Source organism: Platichthys flesus, chromosome 15 (assembly GCF_949316205.1).
Source record: "Platichthys flesus chromosome 15, fPlaFle2.1, whole genome shotgun sequence".
NCBI lineage: Eukaryota > Metazoa > Chordata > Actinopteri > Pleuronectiformes > Pleuronectidae > Platichthys > Platichthys flesus.
The window spans coordinates 20,391,153-20,417,038 of record NC_084959.1 but is presented as its reverse complement, the minus strand read 5'-3'; the positions used below and the strand labels follow the sequence as shown (position 1 = coordinate 20,417,038).

General features: G+C 41.6%; 3 protein-coding genes across 6 annotated transcripts; 2 read left to right on the top strand and 1 right to left on the bottom strand.

Annotated features, from left to right (window-relative positions):
- The first annotated feature begins 74 nt into the window (after positions 1 to 74).
- hnrnpl (heterogeneous nuclear ribonucleoprotein L) lies at positions 75 to 10,918 on the top strand. Of its 2 annotated transcripts, XM_062406016.1 has the most exons (15): positions 75 to 185; positions 715 to 833; positions 1,740 to 1,977; positions 2,455 to 2,542; positions 2,707 to 2,801; positions 2,892 to 2,964; positions 7,497 to 7,532; positions 7,773 to 7,841; positions 7,928 to 8,178; positions 8,367 to 8,488; positions 8,607 to 8,808; positions 8,895 to 8,952; positions 9,767 to 9,823; positions 10,365 to 10,460; positions 10,582 to 10,918. In XM_062406016.1, exons 1-15 carry the CDS (start codon positions 102 to 104, stop codon positions 10,638 to 10,640), a joined length of 1,647 nt encoding a protein of 548 aa, XP_062262000.1. In that variant the 5' UTR covers positions 75 to 101; the 3' UTR covers positions 10,641 to 10,918. The 2 variants fall into 2 exon arrangements, with proteins under 2 accessions (XP_062262000.1, XP_062262001.1); XM_062406017.1 differs by lacking the exon at positions 9,767 to 9,823.
- A 1,300-nt stretch (positions 10,919 to 12,218) lies between these two features.
- On the top strand, positions 12,219 to 16,662 carry LOC133969275 (interferon regulatory factor 2-binding protein 1-like). Of its 2 annotated transcripts, none has more exons than XM_062405651.1 (2): positions 12,219 to 14,279; positions 15,770 to 16,662. In XM_062405651.1, exon 1 carries the CDS (start codon positions 12,468 to 12,470, stop codon positions 14,244 to 14,246), a length of 1,779 nt encoding a protein of 592 aa, XP_062261635.1. In that variant the 5' UTR covers positions 12,219 to 12,467; the 3' UTR covers positions 14,247 to 14,279; positions 15,770 to 16,662. The 2 variants fall into 2 exon arrangements, with proteins under 2 accessions (XP_062261635.1, XP_062261634.1); XM_062405650.1 differs by having other exon boundaries at positions 12,221 to 14,271.
- A 58-nt stretch (positions 16,663 to 16,720) lies between these two features.
- Positions 16,721 to 23,040, bottom strand: micu2 (mitochondrial calcium uptake 2). 2 transcript variants are annotated; one of them, XM_062405653.1, is made up of 12 exons: positions 22,750 to 23,040; positions 22,376 to 22,505; positions 21,059 to 21,090; positions 20,901 to 20,976; positions 20,595 to 20,642; positions 20,186 to 20,268; positions 19,452 to 19,502; positions 19,232 to 19,329; positions 18,158 to 18,329; positions 17,945 to 18,053; positions 17,708 to 17,865; positions 16,721 to 17,264 (listed from the first exon to the last, which is right to left on the bottom strand). In XM_062405653.1, the coding sequence occupies exons 1-12, from the start codon at positions 22,957 to 22,959 to the stop codon at positions 17,172 to 17,174; spliced, it is 1,260 nt and encodes a 419-aa protein (XP_062261637.1). In that variant the 5' UTR covers positions 22,960 to 23,040; the 3' UTR covers positions 16,721 to 17,171. The 2 variants fall into 2 exon arrangements, with proteins under 2 accessions (XP_062261637.1, XP_062261636.1); XM_062405652.1 differs by having other exon boundaries at positions 16,721 to 17,270; positions 22,750 to 23,037.
- Positions 23,041 to 25,886: the final 2,846 nt, after the last annotated feature.

Below are 25,886 nucleotides of genomic sequence, written 5' to 3'. Positions count from 1 at the left end.
TTGGAGTTCGGGGAAACTGGGTGTCTCGAGAAAGGTGTCAAATAGAAATTCGTTTTTCCCCCTGCCCGTGAAGGCAGCAGCGCTACGGCAGACAGGACAACATGGCTGCTGCTGCGGGCCGATACTACGGAGAAGGTGGCAGAGCGACGAAAAGACAGAAAACTGAGGACGGAGGGATGGCGACGGTGAGGCCCTCCGGTTTTTCTTTCGTGCTCGTGAGATGCCGTGTTAAAATGTGCCAGGTTTTGCTTTTCAAAGAGAAGAATTAAGCTTGAAAAGGGGATGCTGGTCTCGCCGCTAGCTAAACTGAAGAAGCTAACTAGCTAGATAAGTTAAACCAGTTCTCCTGGATACTGGCCAGGCCATAAAGAGGGACAGACCAAAGTAGAAACACATTAGAGTGGTTACGCGGTTTATCTAGCTGTCTAATTAAAAAGTGACTGAATTATAAGTTTATGCTTTTGCGTATGGATAGAGAACATGTTAACGGTCTTCATGACATTAGTATGACGATTGTGTCGGGTCCCCCCCCCCCCCCCCCCCCCCCCCCGTTCATGGCGTTGGTTACTAACGTTGATCTTCTAACCTGATACATTTTATGAAACCAAATGATTTGGGTCACAGTCTTCACATCACCAGCCGCTGCTCTGAGACTTTCTGTGGGCGGTGGACGTATTATAAGACCCCACAAGCATCACCTTGTTTCATTTTCAGGAGAGCTACGAGGACCCTCACAAACCGCTGCCCTCCCCGGTGGTGCACATCAGGGGGCTGGTGGACGCGATCATGGAGGCCGACCTGGTGGAGGCCCTGCAGGAGTTTGGTGCCATCAGGTACAGTCAGGCCACTGAAGACCCTGTGTGTCTCACATTCACTCTGCATTCCTCAGTGGTGTAATTATTACACTTTACAGTGTCGTAGTAGCCACGAACAGACTCTCACAGAAAGCCCAACTCTGTGCTAATCAAGCTTTTCACTGTGGTGGTTGTGTGAGAAAACACAGTCAGCCATGAAAGACTATTATTATTATTATTATTATTTGCACTCAGACACTAGACACTTTGTAACTCGTCTGTGCTGTGGAATGCCTGGAATGCTGCACATGTAGTTGTCTGGGACCATAGATTGTAGTCTGATACACTCTCTCTCTCTCTCTCTCTCTCTCTCTCTCTCTCTGTCTGTCTATTTCTCTCTCTCTCTCCCGCTCTCAAAATTACAAAATAAATGTACAATGGTCAAATCACTTCACTCAGAGTGGGTTAAAGCAACATCATTTGGTCCTGAACACAGTAGTCACACAGGATTCCTTACAATACTAGGTGTGAACAGTTTTTGAGATAAATCATTCCACTAGTGATCAGATCATTTGGGACACAGGTTCTTGACATATATTGCACTTCTTACCATCCTGGGTTTTTACATTGTCTTTTTTGGTAGTTTTTCCACACTCTTGCTAAGGGTTAATGGCAGATGAAGTTGCACCTTATTAAGCCCTACGAGACCAACTTTGATTTGTGAATATATATAGATATATATTTATAAGAGGTCTAAAGCCAGTGAAACTCAAAGCCTAAACTATGAGTTGTTCTAATAAAATGTAGTTTAGCTCAAGGCAATATCAGTTCCATCGAGTTGTTTAGGATTTTAATCATTTATATTAATGACGCTTTATTATAGATGATGCATGGTTAATTGACTCGGGTCAATTGTAATTTTCGTCTTGAAATATTTATTTACAGTTATGTGGTTATGATGCCCAAGAAGCGCCAGGCCCTGGTGGAGTATGAAGACATGAATGGCTCCTGCAATGCTGTTAACTATGCCGCAGAGAATCAGGTTTACATAGCAGGCCACCCTGCCTTCATCAACTACTCCACCAGTCAAAAGATCTCCCGGCCAGGAGACGCAGATGACACACGGAGCGTCAACAATGTGCTGCTGCTCACCATCATCAACCCCATCTATCCTATTACCACGGTAATGTGATTATGAAAACAATAATTTTGTACCACAATATTGTACCAATGTGTATACAATACTGTTTGATTACGAATTCAGACTGAATCATTAATCGGGCTTCTGTACTTTAAGCTTTGTTTAAGGTGTTTTGATTTGAGCAGTGATTGAAACTGACTTTATGAATAAGAAAGGGACTAGGTAAATTTAATTAACTGCTATTAGTACTAGTTCCAATATAGCCATCAACCAGTACTATAAAGGGGGATTTCCCAGACAATATTCTAAACACAGGTACACTGGATTTCATTTCCACCTTTTATGTTAATAAATTATTTTTTATTGCAAAATATAGTTACTTGGTTTCAGATAGAAATCACCAGCGCAGGATGATTTAGTCTTTGGTTGTGTTTTTTAAAATGGAAATGTCATATGTGATGTCTGTATAAAGAGTACTGACCAAATCTAAAGTTTAAATGTGTACGTGTGCTCCTGCAGGATGTGCTCTACACCATTTGTAACAACTGCGGTCCTGTACAGAGGATTGTCATCTTCAGGAAGAATGGTGTTCAAGCCATGGTTGAATATCCTTTTTAAGAACTACTGTATTTTTTTGCTGGCCATGTTTCTCTATATTTGTATCCACTATGATTCTATAACAAGTTGACATTTAAGGATACTTGATTGATGATGTATTTGAATTCAGACTTCCTCGAAAAATCAGATCTCCTTAACTTGCTTTTGCCACATTTGATTCGGTCCAAAGTGCCCAGAGGGCTAAAGCCTCTCTGAATGGGGCAGACATCTATTCTGGCTGTTGTACTCTGAAGATTGAATATGCCAAGGTGAGTCTATGACAATATCTAATCCATCTTTTTACCAAGAGATTAAACATTATGTCTTAATGAGAGGGAAAATGTTTTTGCAATTCACAGCCAGCACGCCTTAATGTCTTCAAAAACGACCAAGACACGTGGGACTACACTAACCCCACCCTGAGTGGCCAAGGTAACATCCAGCCCCCAAGCTTTCCTTCTCCCATTTTTCTTCTTCTTTTCCTCTCATGCCACTGTATGGGATGGTTAGGGTTGTCGGCCTCCGGGGGCACTGCCTCAGATCACAGATGTTCCACATGCCTATTGACTATGTGTTCATAGGCAGTATTCCTGTGATGCCTTCACAGTCTTAATGCATTTTCTCGTCACACTGCAGGCACAAAGTAAGGGCATGAGGAGCAACCTCAAGGGCAGCCAACTTCCGTTACAGTGTCATGCATGTGTACCGCTCATAGCAACCGTCACAGTAGCATATGCAGGCACACCATTCTTCACAAAGTTTCACATTCCCTATAGAGCATGCCACAGCTGCACAGCTTCATGTCCCTGCCTACTCTCATCCAGTAAACACTAAAGACTATCACACCTTTTTAGCATTCTTTCAAACATAGTGGAGATTTTATAGCTGAAGTTAGACATTGCACTAGCCAGCTGAGTTGACTTTAGAGACAGCTAGACATGCCTCTGGTTAAAGGTCCCATGAAATGACCCTTGAGATGTGAATTGTTTCCCAGGCATTGATGTGCTCTACACGTATTTTAACATGCAGGTTGACCTGGGATTGAGGGCAGGTGGTGCATAAAGCTGTAATCAGGTGTCAAAACTACTTATTATTGAGCAAAAGAATATTCTGCATTTCATGGGACCTTTGGTGTAAAATATATATTACAAACACACTTTATGGCATCTACATGTTTCAGCTTTCAAATCTATATTTAAAATGTGTATTGTTTTTAGAATCATTAATGAAATTATAAGAAGATAAAGTCATGGCGTGTATAAATATAATTTTAGTTATTGGGTGATTTCTTGATTACAAAGCGAAAACAAACCATTCATAAATCAATGTTTTGATCTTCCTGAAAACTTCATCAGCCACTTGGCACATTATGGCCACACTCGTATGACCTAAATACTGGTTAAAATACAGGATACTGCTAAATGCAAGTAGACCAACTGTAATGTATCACATATTCACTGAAGTATTATGTGCTCAGAGCCTTGTTCCTACTCAAACCTCATTCAAGTAGTAATCATTTTCTTGTGGACAGCGGTAGAAATTTGCTGGTGTTAAATGTATTTAATTTTTCTTTTCTTTTTTCGCCGGATACTCTAAAAGATGTAATTGTTTCTCTTGTACACAGGCGGTACATGTACATTGCAGGTTTCATACAGGTTTTTGACATCTCGTCCTCCAGACATTTCTTGGTATTCTAGTTTGTGCTGCCTTATGAACCAGAGGTACTCCTTGTGTCCTCACTGTGCAAACTCATACAGGCTTACCTCAACTTCTACAGCGACAGTATTACAGCAGCACCCACAGCTAAAGTAAATCAGCTCTCTGGCTCACATCGGACACAGTGGGGCAACAAACACCGGAACACAACTTCGACTCGATACTTCCTTATTCCAAGCCCATCATCACCCCTATCTTCACCACCTGACATGGGAAACCGCTTTATTTTTGGTGTTGGACAGTAGACATCATTTCAAATTGAGGGACAGAAATATTCCAAGACCACGCAAACAGACACCTTGTATATCCACCACAGACTGACGATAGTTTGATAAGCATCTACCACCACCTCTCATCCAGTACAGCACATCTGCAGAGCCCTGAGGAGTCGCCACTTTTGACACAAAATGAGGGCTGGAGTCATGCGTGTGGTCGTTTCTGCCACGCCTCTTTGCCCTCGGGATGTGCCTGCCATAACACAACCACAGGGAGCAACAGAGGAGTTTTCAGACACACTCAGCCTGACCAGGGAACAGATGACATCACATACTTGGGGCAATATACAAAAAAGACGCCATTCTCTTTCTCAGATGCTAATACCGCTCGTCTCTGCCATCCTGTGCCGAACACAACATGACAAAACAGCGAGCTGAATATCCGCGACAACACACAGAGCTGAACCACCACGACAGCACATCGTCACTAGATGCCTTTTCAAATAAGCAAGCATCATGTGAACGCCCATTTTTACACAAGAAGAAATATCCACAGGGGGGCCGATGAAGACACAAGCATCAAACACCTATCAAGCATATAAGCACAGAGGCAAACAATCCTTTCGCAACGCTTCCTACATTTATGGACTGGTGTTCTGTTTTTCCTTGTGCCTTCCTCCCCATTTCCCTCCTCTCTGTGCTGTTCTTGTGTTGTTCTGCGTTATTTCATTTACCCTTTTTTAAATATTTTTTTGAACTGGCCCATAGTGATACCTTTAACGCCTCCCGTGTGATGCAGGTTTGGCTCAGTGTGTCTTTGGACTGACAGCCCACTCTGAAATGGTGCAAATGTCCCGCTTTGTGATCAGAGCACGGTAAGCTGGAAATGAGCCTCGATTAGCAACTTTCAAAACAAACTGGCAGCAAGTCAAAACCAAGCTTGGACCATGGGTGTCATTTTCTTCCTGGTGGTTGGGATGCAAGGAAGGACAGAAGAAGGAAAGGACTGAGGAGGGAGAATGAGTTGAGGCTGGAATCAGAGGTATGCGGGTAGCATCCTTGCTGAAGACTGCCCCCTACCTGCCCACTGTGTCCCATGCTCCATGTGTGGTGCTGTAAGTACTTGAACGAAATGAATGAATAATCTGACTGATGTGGGGAAAAAACCAACCTGTTCCAATCATGTTCTCTTGTGACCTGAGTAACACCAGCAAATAATAGATGAACGTCAATTATTTACCAGTTTTTTGCAACTACCCATTCGAAATTATAGTTGCAATATTCAAAAAATATGTTAAATGTATGGCACGGTGATTACAACACATTGTGTCCGTTAACTGAGCACCTGAAATCCTAGTATTTCAGGGAATGAGCTTGTGAGTGGTTGAGTAATTGTAAGTTTGATTTATAGATCAACTTAAGTGCGTTTGGAAAGATGTACATTGATTGTACCGTGTTCGGGCCATAGCAGCACTTCAGATGGATTTTCAATATAAGCTTTTATTTAACTGATTTAGATATAGGCTTTAGTAACACACATTGTTATTGTGGTGGCACATAATAGTGACATGATCTGTTACCACATGAGGTTTTGTTTGCTGTGGATGGGTGTGTGGGCTTGTTTTTATGTGTGTGTGTGGGACTTCAATCTCAACACAACGGATAACATACCATGATAAAGCACTGATTCACCTAACACTTATGAATTAAATACGGGTTTTAATGAGAAACATGTTTGCTGATAGGCCACTATATTTCTGGTTTATAAACCTGCTGAGTGCAACAATATATTTGGGCATATCTGCCCAACCTATATCAATAATGTTTTTATCTTAGTTATGGTTGGTCAGCATCCTCTGGTGATAGATTATGCGGGGATGTTGCATCAAATAAATTGTGAACACTTTAAAGGGCGCAGCCAAGTTTTTTTTCCAGGCGACTAGCACCCTACACTAATGCGGATATTTTGCACAAAACAAACATTTCTGTCTGGATTTGGGCTGCATGCATATGGCTTTTTGAATCACCAAATTTTTTTTACAAATGCATTTCAAATTACAGACTTTAAAAATTCTGGTTTCTATGTGTCTGTGTGAAGAAAAAGTAAAATAGTCTGGGAAACGATGCTGTCACAGTTTACATAGCGCTTTCCCATTATTGCTTTGTAATGAGCATTTTCCAGAACTGACGACAACAATGGCAGCTATATACCATTTGACATGAGTATAAGCTAACTGAGCATGCTCACAATGTTCTTCTCTGGTATTTACTTGCTTGAGCATTTGTAGTCATTTTTGTGTTCTTGTCTGTATGGAGACATTTTGTTACACGATTGTCACATAGACATAGCTTCTTTTTTTAAGTAGGGGAAAATTTCTGTTAAAAAAATATCTGCAGTAGTGTTGACAATGTGGATGTGCTTCAAAAAAATCAGTGCAGATGAATAGACCTGAATAAACTAATTGTGAAGACTCGTGAGGCAGTGTGAATACCCACAGGTCAGACTAAAAACTATTTCCCTATTTTAACATTTACTGCTGACTATAGTCAGCTAAGAGTAGATTGTTGATCGGCTAAACTTCAGAAAGGGCCTCTAAAAGACCATGGATGCTGATGCACAGAATTCAATCTTGGTTTTACCATATGGAGCTTGTGGGAGTTTTCTTTTTAAACATATAAAATTTACTTAATTGAATATTTAAATGTTCCTGATTTATTTAAGCCAGTTTACAATTCTGTTTTAATTTGTTTCCCCTTTAACACTGTGTTCTAGTTTAAATGCTTGATGTCTTGTCACTTCTGATGTGAAACCTGTGTCTTATCCTGATTTGTTGTCATAGTTTCCAATAAAACATGCTTAGACTGCAGGTGTTGCTCTTAACATTGATGCCTATTTAATCTCTGATCCTCTATATGAATGTTTGTTCAATATATTTTCTCAAATATTAAGAAATGTGTTGATACGTTTTGCCAAATTTATAACATTTCAATGTTAATTTTGGATTTGACATGTGTATGTGTGTACCTGCACAGATGCTGATGGTGAAGGCAATTGGAACAATTCACAAGGTGTGTGTTTGTATTAGGATGGCAGATGTAGGAAGGTCTCGAAAGCTATCTTTCAAACTCATCGTTAAAAATCTCCATTATGTCACATTAATTTAGCAAAATAGAGCTTGCAGGTTTTTCTTTTAACTCATTGGATGTTATTTCCTTTTGTTGCATGATAATCACAGTTTTGCACCTTATCACAATGTAGCTCATGTAATTTAATGGTTTGATAGGCAACTTTTGTTCTCCATATTTTAGATCCCAATGGCAATCCAAACAAACGGCAGAGGCAGCCTGCCCTTCTAGGAGACCACCCACCTGATTATGGTAAGTATTCAATAAATACAGGGGTCTTGCATTAGAAATGGTGGATAACACCCTAATACTGTATCTGGACATTTTCTTCAATTAAGGTGGTCCTCAAGGAGGTTATCATGGCTACAATGACGACAGCTACGGCCCCCCTCCTTCCCACCGCATGGGGCAAGGGATGGGTGGACGTGGTCGGGGTAGCCAGCGCTATGGCCCTGGATATGGACCACCGCCCCCTGAGTATGGTCCTCATGCTGACTCCCCGGTCCTTATGGTGTATGGCCTTGAGCCCTCCAAGATCAATGCTGACAAGGTCTTCAACATCTTCTGTCTCTATGGCAACATAGAGAGGGTAAGTAACCCCTGAAGATCGACTCCTAAGATACCAAATATTTATCACTGTAGTTGGAATAGTAACAAAAAACACAGTTCATTGTATGACTGTAAAAGATGAAAGGTTATGCTACCAACAGTTCTCCATCAACAATTTTATGAGGAAGTTGTTCATGTGTAGTGATGCCTGATGCTTCTCCTATTTAGGTTAAGTTCATGAAGAGTAAGCCCGGAGCAGCAATGGTGGAGATGGGAGACTGCTACTCTGTGGACAGAGCAATCACTCACCTCAACAATAACTTCCTTTTCGGACAGAAACTCAGCGTTTGGTAGGAGCTGCCCAAAATATTACAGGATAATAGCATTTACTATTAAAAAAATAAAGAAGATTCGGTGTGTAGCGCTACACACACAGACATAAGACTTCTGGCTTTTTTTCCTTGGCAGTGTGTCCAAGCAGCAGGCTATCGTGCCAGGTCAGTGTTACCAGCTAGAAGACAATACCAGCAGCTTCAAAGATTTCCATGGCTCCCGCAACAACCGCTTCACCTCCCCAGAGCAGGCAGCCAAAAACCGAATCCAGCACCCCAGCAATGTCCTGCACTTCTTTAACGCACAACCTGACATATCTGAAGAGATCTTCAACCAGGTACGGAAATCCTCCAGGGTCATCCCTGTGAATGAAAGATTTTCTACAAACCACCGTCTCACATTTTCACTGGTTTGTCTTTCTAGGTGTGTGATGAACTGGGTATTAAGGAACCCATAAGTGTGAAGCTTTTCTCTGGAAAAGGTGAGTAATTTGTTTTTGTCATTATTGCTAATTATGATTCCGCCCAAGATGTCTGTGCTGTCATTGTGTTAATGATGTGTGAGAGAAAAAGTATGTGTGATGGATTGTGATTTGTTGTGTAAAGAGCTTTGAGGTAGGACTGTAAAAACTATACATAAATTATGTCCATTTAAAATCCATACAGCATTTCTATATATAAAGAGCAGGGATGGGGATAATTGCTAAGCTAGCTTTACACTCACAGTCTCTATGTTGGCCTAACAGTTCCTATGGTAAATGCAACACACTGTCACTTGTATTTAGCTTCAACTGATCCGCATGATTAAAAAATCACATCAAACCCGCATGCCATCATCTGAATCTGGCATACTAATCAAATTCTCTTGTATACAACTGTAATTTGGGAGGGTTATATCATTAGAATTAATATTCTTCACTGTTCAATCAATCAGACTTTATTTGTATAGCACGTTTCATACATGAAAAAATTTTGCTCAAAGTGCTTGACACAATTCCCCCCACACCCCTTGTCGCTGTGCCACCCCACCATCTACCCACCCACACCCAAAACACTTCAATAAAATTAAGAAACAAAAAAATAACATAGCAGGAACTGTACGGAGGAAACTATCAGAATTGAAGAAACACCAGGGCCAGGATAAGAATTTAAAAGTAAGATGATACATACATACATACATACATACATACATATGTAAGCAATAGGTAGATAAGAAAAGTTTACTTAAAAACTTGAGTGAAAAGGAAAGTCTTCAGATTGCCTTTAAAAAATATCAACACTATCTGCGGCCCTCAGGTCCTCAGGCAGGCAGTTCCACAGATGAGGACCATAATACTGAAAGGATGCCTCACCGTGAGTTTTTGTTCTTACCTTGGGAATAATTAAAAGGCCACTGCAAGAGGACCTGAGGGGCGAGATGATTCCTAGGATAAAAGCAAATCTGATAGATAGCTAGGACTAAGACCATTAAGAGCTTTATAAACAAGTAAAGGAATTCTCAAATCAATTCTGAAGCTCACAGGTAGCCAATGCAGAGACTTAAAATTGGTGTAATGTGTGCTCTCTTTCTGGTCTTTGTCAGCATGCGTGCAACTGAGTTTAGTAATAATTGCAGTTGCGCAATATTTGACTTGGTAAGACCAGAAAGAACAGCATTACAGTAGTCAATTCTGAAATTGATAAAAACATGTGTAGGCATGTCTGTGTCTGCTCAAGACAAACTGTTATACCAGATGAACGTCATTCAGGGTCAGAAAAAAAAAAGTTTTTTAATTGTATATGTATTTTAGTTTATGCAGAGGCTTTTTCAGATCGGTTTAGTTGCGTGCATTAGCAAACAGTTGAGTATTATTCATTGTTGTAATTTAATCAGTCATCTTGTTTGGCACATTAGGTGAGCGAAGTTCATCCGGCCTGCTGGAGTGGGAATCCATCAATGACGCTATGGAAGGCCTTTCTCTGATGAACCATTACCAGATGAAAAACCCTAGTAAGCACTCATCTCATTACATTAACATACCAACACTGTCATGTAGATTTGACTACATACTGTTCATTTAACAGTCTTTATAATGTTTTTTTAAATGTTTAATGTTTTGTCTCTGTTACAGGTGGGCCTTACCCTTACACACTGAAGCTGTGTTTCTCAACTACACACCATGCCAACTGAATACTCTCCCTTCAAGCTATTTGTAATGTTTTGTGTCTTTGCATAGTTTACTGCAAAACAGTTGTCACATATTAAACATTCAACCAGTGATGACCAAACCTAGGATTGATGTGCTTGACCTGGTTTTGTATAATTTTATTAGTTTTATCATGTTTTTGAGTCCCTTGTTTATTTTGTATGTTAACATGATATAGGATATGAATCATTGCACACTAACCTAAGATAATGTTTAATTATGGGCCTGTTATTGGCTTATAAATAAAGTTCATAGTCACCAATATGTAGTCATTGTCTTTCAGTAAACAGTGCTATGAGTATTACTTGGTTGTGTTAACTTAATTATCTAAAGCTTATTTTATATATATATATACGAGTAGCCCTCTGCCTGGCCGGTCTTGCGTATATATATATATATATATATATATATATATATATATATATATATCAGGAGAAGACCTTAGCCTGCATCAGCCAGAGGCCTCTGTTGTTCAATTTGCCTGGTTGTGAATTAGCCCTATGCTGCATTGCTTTTAGAAGTGCTGGGTTGATAAATTAACTTACCATATATTTATTCTTTGAGTAATTGGCAGAACACCCTAAATGCATCACTAGAAATAAGCACTTAGTTTTCCTAGCAGATCACATGAAATGCCATTAGTGTTTTAATTATTTGTTGGCTGCATGCACACGTCAGGTGGCCTTTAACATGAATTTATTCTAAATACAGTCTTTACACATAAACCATGAGATAATGCCGCCATTATCAGAAAGTTGTATACTCTCTTTTCTTTATAAATATGACAAATGTATGTTCAACAGCTCTACTGATCACGCTTTCACTTTGATGTATACTCTTTTCTTTATAAATATGACAAATGTATGTTCAACAGCTCTACTGATCACGCTTTCACTTTGATGTCGGTAGTGTTACAGAAACAAACCTCAATCATTACGTCATAGTCAATCTACAAGACCCTGAATTTAATATGCATATATTCATCCTCCTCTGAACCTAAGATGTTCGCATGGTTTCTAGAGCTAGACACATTTTCTGCACATGAAATTTTTTCAATGAACGTGTAATGACATCTCCTAAGCTGAGGGCTTGTTTAAAACAACAATAACCAGGTATCTCGCAACAGAAACCTTTTTTCTGCACTTTCTCCGATTTTACAAATAGAATGGTATTTTTAATTGTGCTACATTTGATCATGAGAATTTGAAGTGCCTAGTGATAGTTCTGTCTAGTTTTAATAAGTGTATGATTACTTCCGGGTTTTTGTGAAATGAGTAATATTCACAATACTAGGCTGGCTGGCTTTACTGGGAACGTAGACGAAAGGGATTCAAAATAATCTTGGATCCGCCCATCGAACCGGTTCCACGGCACAATGTAAATCTGATCTTCCCTGGTCCACGTCACAACCCTCCACAGAGTCTGCTGCAACGTTATTCTATGTCCCTCGGATCGGAGAGACACGTGTAAACACTTACGTTCAGCAAATTATAAAGAAAACGGCAAAAGGAGTTAAAAACTACAACTCCCACTCCGCCTCGCGTCATAGTCGCGTAGGTGTTTCCGGTGTCTTATAACATTTTACTTCCTTCCACACAGACCGACGCGAACAAACCGAGAGAGGAAACGTTGCTAACTTTTAAATGTCGTCACCAGCGGTCGCGTTTCTCTAGCTCAGATTTCCTTTGACTTTCCGTAGTGAAATCCGCGGCATGTGGCGGCTCGCGTCTGAGAACTGAAGAACAGCCGAAAAGCGCAGCGCGTTACGTGAAGGCCTCCGAAGAAAGTTTGGTCGAGGGCCTGTAAACAACATGTCCTCCGCCTCGCAGTCCTCCTCCAGACGGCAATGGTGCTACCTCTGCGATCTGCCCAAGATGCCCTGGGCCATGCTGTGGGAGTTCAGCGAGGCCGTGTGCCGGGGATGCGTCAACTACGACGGCGCGGACCGAATAGAGCTCCTCATCGAAACCGCCAGGCAGCTGAAGAGCACGCACGGGGTTTTAGACGGTAGGTCCCCGGGTCCTCAGCAGAGCAAACCCAGCTCGTCGGGGCCCGTGGAGGCAGGGCGGCAGCATGGAGAGCGCCTGGACAGGGGGAGGGGTGAGTATGGGGTGTCCTCTCGCCTCCCGAACGGGCTGCACAGAGCTGAAGATGTGGCCTTGTCCGAGGGCAGCCGGCAGAGTCCGAACACTCGTCGGGCCATAGCCGGGCCAGTCCCTGGTCTCCATGGCACCATATCCCACGCATTGCTAGCTCAGGGGTTAGTCGCGACCCCTCATGGGCTGTTAGGCCCTCTATCGAGCTCCAGGGGTGGGAGCGCTCCTCTTGCAGTTTCAGCACCTATCATGGGTGATGCTGGAAGACGACAGGCTGTGGCACTGAGCGTGGGGGCTAGCACCTCTGCTCTGGTGGGTATAGATCCTGCATTGTGGAGGAACAATGAAGTGATGAGTGAACTGAATGAGATTTCTCGCAGCAGGGTTGAAGGCTGGCCAAACCGCCCCAAAGCAGTCAGGGACGTGCTCGTAGCTCTCAGCAGCTGTGTCCCCTTCAATGTGCGCTTCAGGAAAGACCACAACCTGATGGGCCGTGTTCTGGCCTTCGATGCCAGCGCCACCCCGGAGTTTGACCTGAAGGTGTTTGTGGAGTATCCCTCCGGGTCAGGAATGATCTTCTCAGGAGTCCCAGACCTGGTCAGGCAGATGTTCCGCGACTCGGCCAAAGATGCAGGTAAAGCGGTGAACTCTGGGCTGCGCTACGTGGAGTATGAGAAGCGGCAGGGCACAGGAGACTGGCGCGGGTTGGCCGAGCTGCTGAATGATGGCGTGCGGATGTTTAAAGAGCCCCCAATCCCAGAGGTTCTGCCACAGCCAGATGTAGTGTTGCCGATGGCACCTGCTGGTCGCCCTGTACAGGCAAAGAGCACAGCTCGCCGCCGCAAGGCTTCTCCAGGCTCAGAGAATGGAGAGAGCGAAGGGAGGCCTGAACATAGCGCAAGAGAGCCCTGGCCCAGAGGTGCTTACTCAGGCATGGAACCGCTTCCTGGCATGGCTGCCCCTCAAGAAGGCCCACCCCGTTTACACAGCCAGCCATCACCCATCTCGGCACTCATGGGAGTTGCAGACAGTCTGAGCTCCAGTCAGATGGCCAGAGAAAGCCCCAGCATGTCAACAGCCCACTCCTCCTCAGCTGGGCGTCCCACCAGCAGCAGTCCCTCCACTGCCTCCACCTCAGTCTCCCAGGCATCCATGGGGCAGGGCTTAAATTCGGTGGGGCCCAGCAGCAACCCCACCGCCGGTGAGTCATCAAGCGGCGCTCAGGGCACCTTGCTCTGCTGCACCCTCTGCAGAGAGCGCTTGGAGGACACTCATTTTGTCCAGTGTCCCTCTGTCCCGCACCACAAGTTCTGCTTCCCCTGTACCCGGGGATTCATCCGCAGCCAAGGTCAAGGAGGTGAGGTGTACTGCCCCAGTGGGGAGCGCTGTCCCCTGGCTGGATCCACCGTGCCTTGGGCCTTCATGCAGGGAGAGATCGCGACCATCCTGGCCGGAGACGGAGATGTGACGGTAAAGAAGGAGAACGACCCTTGACGTCTCCATCCTGTTGTGGTGAATGGTAAGATGGTGAGAAAACTTGCATTTAATTGTCCAACATCTTATCTTTACAAGTGAATTCAAGGGTTACATCTATCCTGAGAGGCTTGGTAAGGATTCGTCACCATTCTTCAATTAGATTTAACATTTGAGTTTGCAGAAAATTAAAAAAATTAAAAGTTAGGATGGCACACAACAGTAGAATCAGTGAAGAGCTGATATGTTGTGATGTTTTTTTCCTCTCTTTCAGAATTAACTCTTATTTACTTGAAATTGCAGTTGAAAGTCAACGTTAATGTTCAAATTTATTTAATTTATCAAATTGAATAAACACAAAGGTGAATACAACCTTAGACTAGTGGCTAGTTGATGATGGCTCTGTCACAATAGCTATATTTGTGATCATTGAGTTAGTGTAGTGAGATTATTAAACAATCATCTAATCAACTAGCACTAATCATCATGGTATTTAATATTATACAAACTGCACAGGCTCCTGTAGGTAGAATGTGCATGTTGAATGAAGGAAGCCGTGGCTGCAGTGCAAAGTTACAGAGGTGAATAAGTGTAGCTAAACATTTAAACAAATGCTTTAAACCTTGGATGTAATGAAAAATGACCTACTGATTTTAGTTCATCAGCTGGCTCACACTGGAAATATTTCCCCCACCACAACTTTGGTTTTCAACAATGAGATTAGTGCCACAGATGATTAATCAACAGATGTTTCTTTTAAGCATTTTCCTTTTGAAGCGTAATACCAGGAGGAAGATTTGCAGCATTTCTTCCTTTTTCTTCTCTCATAGTGAATCTGACCTTTTGACCTGACAAACCATTTTTTTCCCTAGAGGTTTCCCCCTTTGAATAAAAAGCATTTCACAATTTTCTAAACTTTTATAGGTCCGATTCTTTCTTTCTAAATGAGAGGTGAATGAATAATGAAAATAATCCTGAAGGCCTAATTGGAATAGAAGCCACATGATCAACATACTCTGAGTCGTTATAGTGTGTAGTCCTTTATCATGACACCTCAGTGGTTTTGTTGGATGCCGAGTTGTAAAATGGGACACAAAAACCTGTTTCAATCATAATGAAAATAATAAAAATAGAAGCCTCGAGGCTTAATTGTCATTAACTTGAAGTTCAGTCCATGTGTTAATCTGGTGTTAAAGCCCTGTTATTAACTAACCACTGTACTCAATGTGCTGTAGAGTATCGGGTATTTGCTGATTTCCTCAGACTCTTTATCCTTTGAACTGTTGCTTGGACAAGACAAAAATATTTTTGAAGATGTCGACAGGGGCTTGTTTTGAGATATAATGGACTTGAAACCATGTCATATTTACAAGAACAATATGACAGCTTGTTCTGGTGATTTACTACGAGCAAGAAACGCTTGCTAACCCCCGAATAACATCACTGCTTGGTTGATTGAACAAATAAAAGAGTTGTCATTTGTTTGTACCCTTTGTTCAAAATGTTCCCAAAGTCTCACACCGACCTCTCTTCTTTCTCCCCAGTGGATCAAACACTTTGAAAGCACTTCCCTATTATCTCAAGCAGAAGTCCTCTGGCTGCAGTTCATCATTTGTGCCTCTGAGAACACAATAACTCTGAACCCCTGCAGGACAGCGACACACACACATACACACACAAACACACAGTCAACTCAAGACTCACTCGTGAGTGGCGGGACATGTCCGTCCTGTCAGGGCTCGGCACACCTGTAAGGGACGACAGAACGTTGAGTCCCGACCACGTTTCTCCCTCTCTCGAGTGTCCAGCGCAGCAGACTCCTCATCAGGCCTTGTTTCAAAGCCCAGGATTCAAAGCACATGCTTGATTTTTTTTTTTTTTTTTTAAAGAATGACAATCTCTTCTTTCGTTTGTTTGTCATATATGTTTCATATTGTCCTACACAGATGGGTGACAGCGATAGTAATGGATGGTTTCACAGAATTCTACAATTCAAAACAAGTGAATGTCAAAAATGTGGCAAAAACCATTGGGTCCTTAAAGCCAAGGATTAAAAAATGTAGTCCCATACTATGTCTCTTAGGTATTCTCCCTATATTGTATGTCAAAAATGTGAATTTACTTTCAATATGGCTATGTAATTTCTATTTTTGATACAATACAAATTTATATGTATTTGTTTATAGTGATAAGAAGACCAAAGATGGCTTCATGCGCAATGTAATTTTATTGTATTGTAGCTGTGTATGCTGTATTCACTGATAACCTTGGCATCAGTCACTAATTTGTTCATCTATCACAGACGTAAGCTTGTTTTGTCTATTTACTTTTTGACTTGTATGTATGATGAAATAATTAGCACCACAATCTTCAATGGTTAACCCACATACTCATGTGATCTTAACAGGTCAATTCTACAATAAATTACAAAAATAGATATGTCATAGCTGCTTTTTTCTGCTGCCGGTTTGGTTTCTAATAACCACAAATGTTAATTCACCATTTTAAAATAAATCTTTATTATATAAATATCTTGAACAAAAACATGAAAACCCCTCTATTATAAAAGCCAATGAAAATGTTTTGTGACGACATGAACAGATTAAGCCTTCGCTTTGAAACGCAGATCACCAGTTCTGTAAACACGCTGCTTAAATGTGTTAAGTGCACGGGTCAATATGAAAGTCATCAGCCACTCTGAATATAACATGCATGACTTAATTAAGATAATTACTGGGACACTGTAAACACCACACCCAAATTCAGCAAATCAATTAATAGATCTGCTCCTATGTAAACACATCATCCATACAAAAGACAGTGGTATAAATCCTTAGCTTCTTTATATGTGGTTACATTTAGATTCGTGTTCACGCCGCTTATGTGATTATTAGACACCAGAATGAGTGATCGTCTATCAGACTCCTTCTGGAACATCATGGTGGTTCAGAAGGGGCAGCCGGTGTCTCCCAGGGCCTCTTTGGCTGCCTTCAGTGTCTCCTTCTTCACACACTTCCAGTAGCCAGAGAAGCCGTCAGGCTGCACCTGAGAACAGGACCGAATTAAACTAGGCCAACAATACTGTGACGTTCAGAGGCGACACACTGGGGCATAAAAGACACAACAGGTGCATCTTAAAAGTGTCTCAAAATGTCAGTAGCAGTCAGATTTGCTATCTTCATAATATGAAACAACTGAATGTAAACATTTATGTAGACATATTTGCAACTTACAAAAATTAATCTAGAAAAACCCTATCCCACAGTGTTAAAGAAAATTATAACAAATTCCTGGATTCAGATCAGAAGCAGAACTGAATGTGATCTTGCCTGACCCACACCACATCCTTCCACTCAGTGTATTGGTGATCCACCCAATATTTGTAATTATTCTTGCTCACAAAGAAAGAAAGAAACAAACCAACAGGGCTGATAACATAAACTCCTTGGCAGAGGTAAGACGTTTCAGATGGATGACCTCACCTTCAGCCCTCGCAGTACTCGGTCCTTCATCACACCAATGAATTCCTTATGGCTCAGACAGTTGTCTCCGTCCATATCAAAGAGTTTAAACACGGTGTCCAGAACATTCACAGACAGATCATGTCCCGTGGCGATCCTCACAGCTCGCTTAAACTGGGCTACAATCACAGGCAGAAAACATGTCATCAACTGTCAACAGTGTGAGGAGGATACTGTCCTGACAAGACAAGCTCTTACCCATTCCAACAGGACGGTTGGTTCCAGAGACCATTTTCATTGAAAAGGAAAAGTCCTCCAGATTGTTGGTGAACAGGCAGAAGGCTCTGAACTCATCAAATGTGATGCTCTGCAACACAAAATGGGTCAGTTCCCTGTCAAGTGACATTGAATGTCATTTTCACAGCATTTCTGTTACGTGTGAGAGTGGCAGAGGAGAAGGAGACTCATTACCTGTCCTGCTGGGATCCTCTTCCTCATGTTTTCCCAATAGATGTTATTGTGTTCTACGTTGGTGTAGTGAAGCAGCCACTCTGCAAAGTCCTCTCTTCGCATGGTGTCCATACCTCTGGAGAACTGCAGGAACTCCATCTCCTGGACTTCCGCCTGCAGGTCCTCCATGAACCTGAAGGACACATGGTTTACTGGAAATGTGACAATATTGGCTAATCACTTTATTACTATTTCTAACACTAAAACCATTCTTTACAATGAAGTCTCAATTCTTTGGAAAAAGTCCTGTTTTTTAAACACTGATTCACCTACTGTATAAATAAAGATGATATAGTTAGTGTGACTTTATTCTACTGTAAATTCTGCATTTATACAAGACAAAATGATGATTACAGCTTACAGTTTTCCTTCTGTGTCGACCTCAATGTTTGTTTGTATTTCAAAGGCCAGCCTGACAGTTTTCATTCACCTGTGTAAATACACTACCATAACAGGCTTGATGCACTGCAACTTTGTGACTAATAAAAAAAGGACCTAAATCATGTCTGCAGTGATTGCGCCCTGCAAAATAGTGTTCGGGTGAAACGTATGCCGGGTGGCGAGCACCGTCATTACAATGGCTAATTCACTGCATAGAAAACACCGCGCAAATCAACAATACGTTAGGTTGCCTGTCCATCCAAATCTTTGTCAAAACATGTGATTTTCAGCGTGTTGATTCTAGTTGCTGTTTCCTGTAGAGAAGAGGGTTTTGAAAACAATAACATGCAGATGGCAGGCAGGTAGGAGGATGCTGCATGTGACTCGCAGCTAATGGCAAACATATCTACAGTGAGTCAGACTATTGCTGCTGTCATGCATTAAGAAAACATATACACTCTATACATAGAGTTACTGACGTCTTACGAATATAAAACAGCCGTGCTAGAATTTCATTGCACTTACTCCTGGCTACATTATTATTCCGATTTCATTGGTGTGGAATAGTGCAGAACTTTGAATTTAGCTTTTTCAAGGAATTGTGGGATGGCATCATTTTCTTTCCCTGTGTTACTGTAGAGGCCATTTTCTTACTTGAGGAAGTCCTTGTATTGCAACTTGTTTTCTCCTTCCTTCCCAAAGAAGTAGGCCTGTAGTGTCGTCTTCACACCTTCACCTTCCTCTGCTGGTTTCTGTAAACACCATGTAATGTGTATGGTTAACATTTAATCTGAATGATCACATGTTACACTTTATAAATTATGCTTTAAAAGGAGAGTTATGTATTATTTTAAGAAAAAGTGTGAATACTCACCTCAGTGTCCTTAGGAACTCTCAATTTACTTTTCCCAATAATTTTCTTGAGCTTCAGCAAATAAAAAAGAAAAGATTATTTTTCCATTTAACCAGAGAAAATGTATGAACTAGATTTTTTGAGTGCATACATCCTTCTTCTCTGAACTACCAAGCAAAAAAGAACAAAACAGTATAATTTCACCGATCAAACCAGAGATGCAACCGTCATCTAAATCACACACACAGGAGACTGGAGCAGATCTCATGCACTTGGCTCGTATTACTGAACGCTTTGGGCCTGTACACCAAGTCACAACACGTAACAATACGACACAAGGTTCATGACGTGCCAACATGCAGTCTATTAGTCTAGGCCTTAGCTAGACTCAGCACGCTCAGCACGCAGAGGTCTGCTTGTCAAGAGCACAAGCCTGATTGGACGAGACAAAAACTGGCAGTAATATAATAAATATATAATAACTGGTGTAAATTAAGGAGCAGACTCAGGCTCTAAACACAGAACAGATGACACGAGCAGTGCAGCTGTCCCTCACCTTCACACATATCCACGTCTCCTTACTTACACTGTTGTGGCATCAGCGGCAGCATTAAAGGTGGTTATATTTAGAAATTTAGGTGCACACAGACATGTCAACAAACATAATCATAATCCTTTCTGTAACACAAATGGTCCCTTAACTATTCCTTTGATTCTTTCTCTACTAAATTAGCTGGATATGTCAGAGGTCCTACCTTGAGAAATTCCTTTCTGTCCACTTGCTCATTGCCGTCCACATCAAGCATTTTGAAAGCTATGTGAAATCCTGTGCGCGGCTCTGCAACAGCAAAGCATCGACAGTTATCAGGACTCTGTCTAGTTTTCCGAATACAGACGAATTCAAACAAATCAATTAATTTGGTAAGTGGACATCTCAGGAACGAATATCAGCAGCTGCTGAGAAACTGTCGCTCTCCACTCTAAATGTGCAAGTGTGCAAAGGTTGAACAGAATTGTGGGAAAAAGCAGTATCATCACTGAATGCAAACAATAGATCCCATGCAAATCCGTTACTGAGATTACTACTCAGTATTAATCACTTGAGTAAGGGAAGTACAAGGCCCTGCAGCTCGTGTAAGGTTCGGAGATGTATGAGTGACTTACTGGTGAGTATGGTGAGCAGGAACAGGTACTCTGTGTAAGATATCAGGCCTGCAATACATAAAGACATTGACGATACATTTTCCTTTGGACAGAAGATAACCAAGAAATATAACAATTGATATTAAAAAGAAATAATGTGCCAACATACAGACGTATTTTCCAATACACAGATAAACACAAGTTAAGTGTGACCTGAATCCAGTCTCAGAGAATCCAGACATACTGTGTGAACAGATGTGGACTCAGGGTATTAGGCCCGGAGCTCCTGTGTATTAACTCCCCTCTGACGACAGATTAATCACTCACCATTGTCTCCCAAGGTTCTGAACAGATCGTTACCAGCACACGCTTTAGACGCAGTGACCAACATCTTATTAACTTCCTGGAGGAAACAGACGATAGCACCTTTAGTCCCAGAGTATAACTGTGCTCTTCATGTGCAGAGAAAGGGAGATGTGACATACCTGTGTTGTAAGTTTCATTTTCTGGAGCTTCCCTACATGAAAACAGACATAAAAGATTAACAGCAGGAGGTCAGCATTACATGTAAATTCATTTCATGCATCTTGGTTTTATATGTCTGAGTGTCGGCCAGGTTTTAGTGTTCATGCATTAATTTAAGGCCTTCTGAAACCATGAACAATGAACAACCACATGAAACAAGAATAAAACATGTGTATTAGTAGGTTTATTTGGTGGACATTTTGAAGTAATTTTCAATGATTTCAATAGTTCACTTATAGCATTAATCTAACTGTAACTACTGCTATCACAAGTGAACTGCTGATTAAAACGGCTGCCTGAATAAAAAAAGTGTCATTAACACACGTTTTACTCTCATAGTTAGTTTTTTAAGTAAAGTATTTTTGTAGGCAGCCTAGTTACATTTACAGTTACAAGTTATGTTTTATTCGTCAAATGAACGTAAATTACAATTCCCATCACAATCAAACTCATACATCATATTAAATATGTATACTCATCTATGATGTTATTCAGTTTGTCAGTCTAATAATGATTAAAGGAACGATGATGCTTTAAAGTGCAACATTTTTCATATTTTCACTCTTTATGAACATTCAACTGTTCCTCGCAGTGAGGGAGCAGCAAGCCGATTGGCCAGTGCTGAGTGTGTATGTTCATATCAATTTATACAGATAATTATCACAATAAGTTTACACACAGATTTTCGTTCCTGAGTGAAGGTTGTGGTTTCAAACATTTTACCAATCTGAGGTAGATCGGTCAAGTGTTACACCTCCTCACTGTGGGACCTTCTTGTTTAATATCAACTAAAGCACGATTGATCATATTAAGATGGATTTTCTTGTTCATTTATGACTCTTTTCTCATTATAACTAAAGCTTTATTCTCATTATGACTATTTCTCTTTAAATGATCCCTTTACTGTCCTGATAATCACTTTTTGTCCTGTTGAATTATGACTTAGTTCTCAATTACGTTTTTATTATATTAATATTACAACTTTATTGTCATAGTGACTTTTTCTTGTTAAATTATGCCTTAACTCTACAAACATGTAATGTAATAATATTAATTCATTCTTGAAATCCCAAATTAATTTCTTCAATAATAATAGACTACTTCATCGTATCAGTGTGGTTGCAGAATGCATATGCATTGAATCAATGTATGCTGGACTACGTTGCATTTCATGAAAGTTATATTGTGATAATTATAGATATGGTTTTATTGCCCAGTCCTATGTGAGACGCCATTCGGGCTCCACAGTGTCATGGGCAGGACAAAGAGCAGCTTACGGTCCACATTCTCCAGCATGACCGAGAACAGGAAGTCTCTGGGGGTCATGTAGGGCTCCTGCTCGCAGACCACTGAGGCAAACTTGTTGAAGCGGACCTTCCTGGCGGAGAGAGGAGGAGCAGCAGCTTCCTAAAGCAGCACAGACAAACACCATGATCATCACAGGCAGGAGCAGAATGAGCTTTAGTCAGGATTCACAGTCTGTGTGCTGTGTCAGTGAGTGGCCGCTAGAGGGCGTCATGTTGATACTAAGTGTTCACGCCCTGTCTGTAGCGCTGACGCACATTTAGCTGCTATGCGTTTAAATAACTCACACATGAAACGTACCAGGCCCAGTGTCTAAGTGTGTGTGTATGTGTGTGTCCGCTCTCACCTTCTCTTCATCAGCGTGAACAGTGAAGGGCAGAGTCCGGATATTAGCTCTGTTGTTAGCATGGTGCTGATAATAACAAAGGAGTCCTCCCGCTACAACAGAGCTCACAACAACAGGAGTCACTGCCCGGCGGACAGCGGAGCTCCCCAGAGTACGGGGGCCCCTCAACACGTTCCTCAGCACCGCAGAGACCCTCCCCCAGCTGGCCATTTTCTGGATGCTAACTCGTTAGCTGGCTACAATCAAAGGCTTCCGTAGCAGCGCCCCGCCCACATGAGCGTGCAGAGCCACAGGTCACGTGACAGCGCCGCGCCCAGGCCTGCAGTCTCGGATCAGATTTCGCCGTGACGTCTGCACCATATTCTATCTGCTGGTCCCACATTCTGCGGCCTGACGCTGTCATCTGAAGTGACGTCCCTTTCTGATGACGACAGCACAGCCCGGTCAGCTGTCAGAGAGGTGCAGTGTTATGTATTGACTTCAGATTGTCTGATGCCTGTATTCCCGTAAAATGTACACACTATCCAAACACTTACCAGTAGGCTTTTATAAACGGTTTGACGAACATCTGTCACTCTTGTCTAAATTAATTTATTATGTATGGATCATCAATCAAATGTTATTTGTGTAGCCCATATTCACAAATCACATCTTCTCTCCTTAACCCTCAACAACAGTGAGGAAAAACTACCTAAACAACCTATTCACTATGGGTAAAAACAAAAAGATGTAGAAAACTAGATGTTACATGTGAGGGATCCCTCTCCCAGGATGGACTTCACCATGTTTTGATATTCTGTTTGTTAATAATTATTTATTGTTTAATGTGTCTAATCACGATGAATTAGTCCAGATGCTTCAAAGGAAAGTGGTAATATATACTATATATACAAAATAAATGTCCCTTTCCCACCATTTGGCCTGAGAGACTGAGGGCTCTGGAGTATCCGAGCTGTTCTCTGGACTGAGCTCTCCTGGATCTGGAGATCTCAAATGTTGTACCTGGAATCTGCTGAATCCTCTTGTGTTCCTTCTTCAAATTGCATAACTCCCATCTCAATGGGCTTGGTTGTATAGTACCATTCCAGCAATTATACGTTTTCCGCCTTGGACAATGAATGTCTTGTTCCAGGTAGGCTGATAGCATTGAGGTTAGTATTGATGAATTCTGGTGAATGCTCATGGCTCCTCAGAGCAGAGATCAGAAGCTTCCAGGTAAAGGATGATTTCTAGGTTGAGTGAGCATTAGGAAGGATCAAATGAGAGAACTGATATGTTCACATACTTCTCCTCAGTACATCCACAACACATGACCACAGTGATGAAGCACAGAAATCGGGGCCCTGTTTACGTGCCTCACGTCCTGCCCTTTGTATACAACGGCAACAACAACACAAAGACATATGCATCTATACTGGACATTATACAATTAATGAAGAAGTCATTACCACACATAATAAATTTGTTTCTTCTGGTACTGTATTTACTTTTTGATATTTTCTACTTTTGCAGGTTAGTCTGACGTAGCTTTCATTTCAATTTAAGCACGAGACAGCATAAGCTCATAATTGTGTGCATGTATGTGCAGGTCCACGGAATCAATAACTAAACATGGACAAATTAGCCACAAAGCAGCAACAACATCTATGAGATTGGAAGTATACTAAATAGATCAACCTCACAAAAAAAAAAAAATCAGTGTGCATGGATGTAATCTTCTAATTCTGTATAATAACACACTGTTATGTTGAAAATTGGCGACCACATTCAGTAACCACATATTGAAAAATCCCCTCTGAACTGAATAATTATAGTTATTTCAATTTGATAGGGCGGCTTTTTTGTTTTGCCACACTGTGCTCCCTTCCTGTTACTTTTGTGTTTCTTGGAACTAAAAAACATTTTGTCCTAAGGAGGAAAATCATACAGTATTTAACATGTCATGCATGGATCTGACTCCAAGTCAGTGGTAAACACACAGTGGACAAACTGTCTCTCCAAACAGGTCAACAAAAGGAGAGAAGCTGTCACAGAGAAGTGAAAAATGATTGTGCTTGAGTTATGTACACATGCAGACTAAGTGGTAAAAGGAACACTGCAGGTGGTTCCTCCTCATGTCCATTTTGCTGACCCCCCCCCCTCCCCCCGCAGCAGTCTGAATGACACCAGGCTCACTTACAGAGAGCAGCTTCCTGTAACAAAGAGCACGACAGCAACAGCAAAGGTTAAAGTTCAAATGTACCTGCCTTGTCTCAGTGAGCTCTGTCAGTCACTCAGAGACAAGAATTTAACTTAAACATAAAGCCGCGGCAGAGGGGCTGTTCTCCAAATGAGAAGAATTCCTTTAATGAATGACAAGCAACCCTAAGATTCTTTAGGGAGAAGATATTTGAAGTCTGTACTGACAGTTTAGACAGGCATGCAGAATGTCCTCTATAATTTGTCCACAGAGCCCAGGCATTTCTCTGCAGCATCACCTACACACACGTTATTTGCTATGGAAACAGGTCTTTGCTTTGATCACAAATAACATTATTCATCATTTGTTTTAGGAGACAGGATAATGTTTTGAATGGCTCAGAAATGGTCTTTATTCAATTAAGTAACTCTTCAGATCTCAGTGAGCTGCAGGGGATGGGTACAGTTTATGTGTTGGTGACGTCTATATCTGATGATGCCGATGTGATACTGTATGGAAATGGCTTGTATGGCGGTTTTCCTGCCTTATGCAACACTCAAAGCACTTTACGGTACAAGACACATTCACACATTACACTTTAATATAGTGCTTCTATATGTAGCACATTTTCTATCACACACTGTCAGCACAGCCATTTGGAGTTCAGTACCTTGCCCGAGGACACTTCAGCATGTGGAACGGATCCCAGGATCGACCCACCGACCATTTGCGTAGTGGACAGCCCTCTCTATCTCCGGAGCCACAGCTGCGTAAATGTGCGCCACTGTGATATAAGTTCTGAGGTTCATAATCAAGTGAAAAGTGACAAGAAAAGGCCAATGTACAAAGGAAGAGAGACACCTGGAAGTTCAACTGACTGAAAATACCCTGTCATGAGTCAGCAGCAGGTTATTTTAAGGGTTTATGAGACAGATAACAATCATGTGGCTCTTCTATC

Coding starts and splice junctions, on each gene's coding strand:
- hnrnpl (XM_062406016.1), top strand. CDS start 102: ATGGCTGCTGCTGCGGGCCGATACTACGGAGAAGGTGGCAGAGCGACG. Junction 2,543..2,706: donor TGTTCAAGCCATGGTTGAAT/ATCCTTTTTAAG, acceptor CTTTTGCCACAT/TTGATTCGGTCCAAAGTGCC. Junction 8,953..9,766: donor GAAGCTTTTCTCTGGAAAAG/GTGAGTAATTTG, acceptor TGCGGCCCTCAG/GTCCTCAGGCAGGCAGTTCC.
- LOC133969275 (XM_062405651.1), top strand. CDS start 12,468: ATGTCCTCCGCCTCGCAGTCCTCCTCCAGACGGCAATGGTGCTACCTC.
- micu2 (XM_062405652.1), bottom strand. CDS start 22,959: ATGGCCAGCTGGGGGAGGGTCTCTGCGGTGCTGAGGAACGTGTTGAGG. Junction 19,330..19,451: donor GAGTTCCTAAGGACACTGAG/GTGAGTATTCAC, acceptor TGGTGTTTACAG/AAACCAGCAGAGGAAGGTGA. Junction 17,866..17,944: donor CAACCGTCCTGTTGGAATGG/GTAAGAGCTTGT, acceptor CTGTGATTGTAG/CCCAGTTTAAGCGAGCTGTG.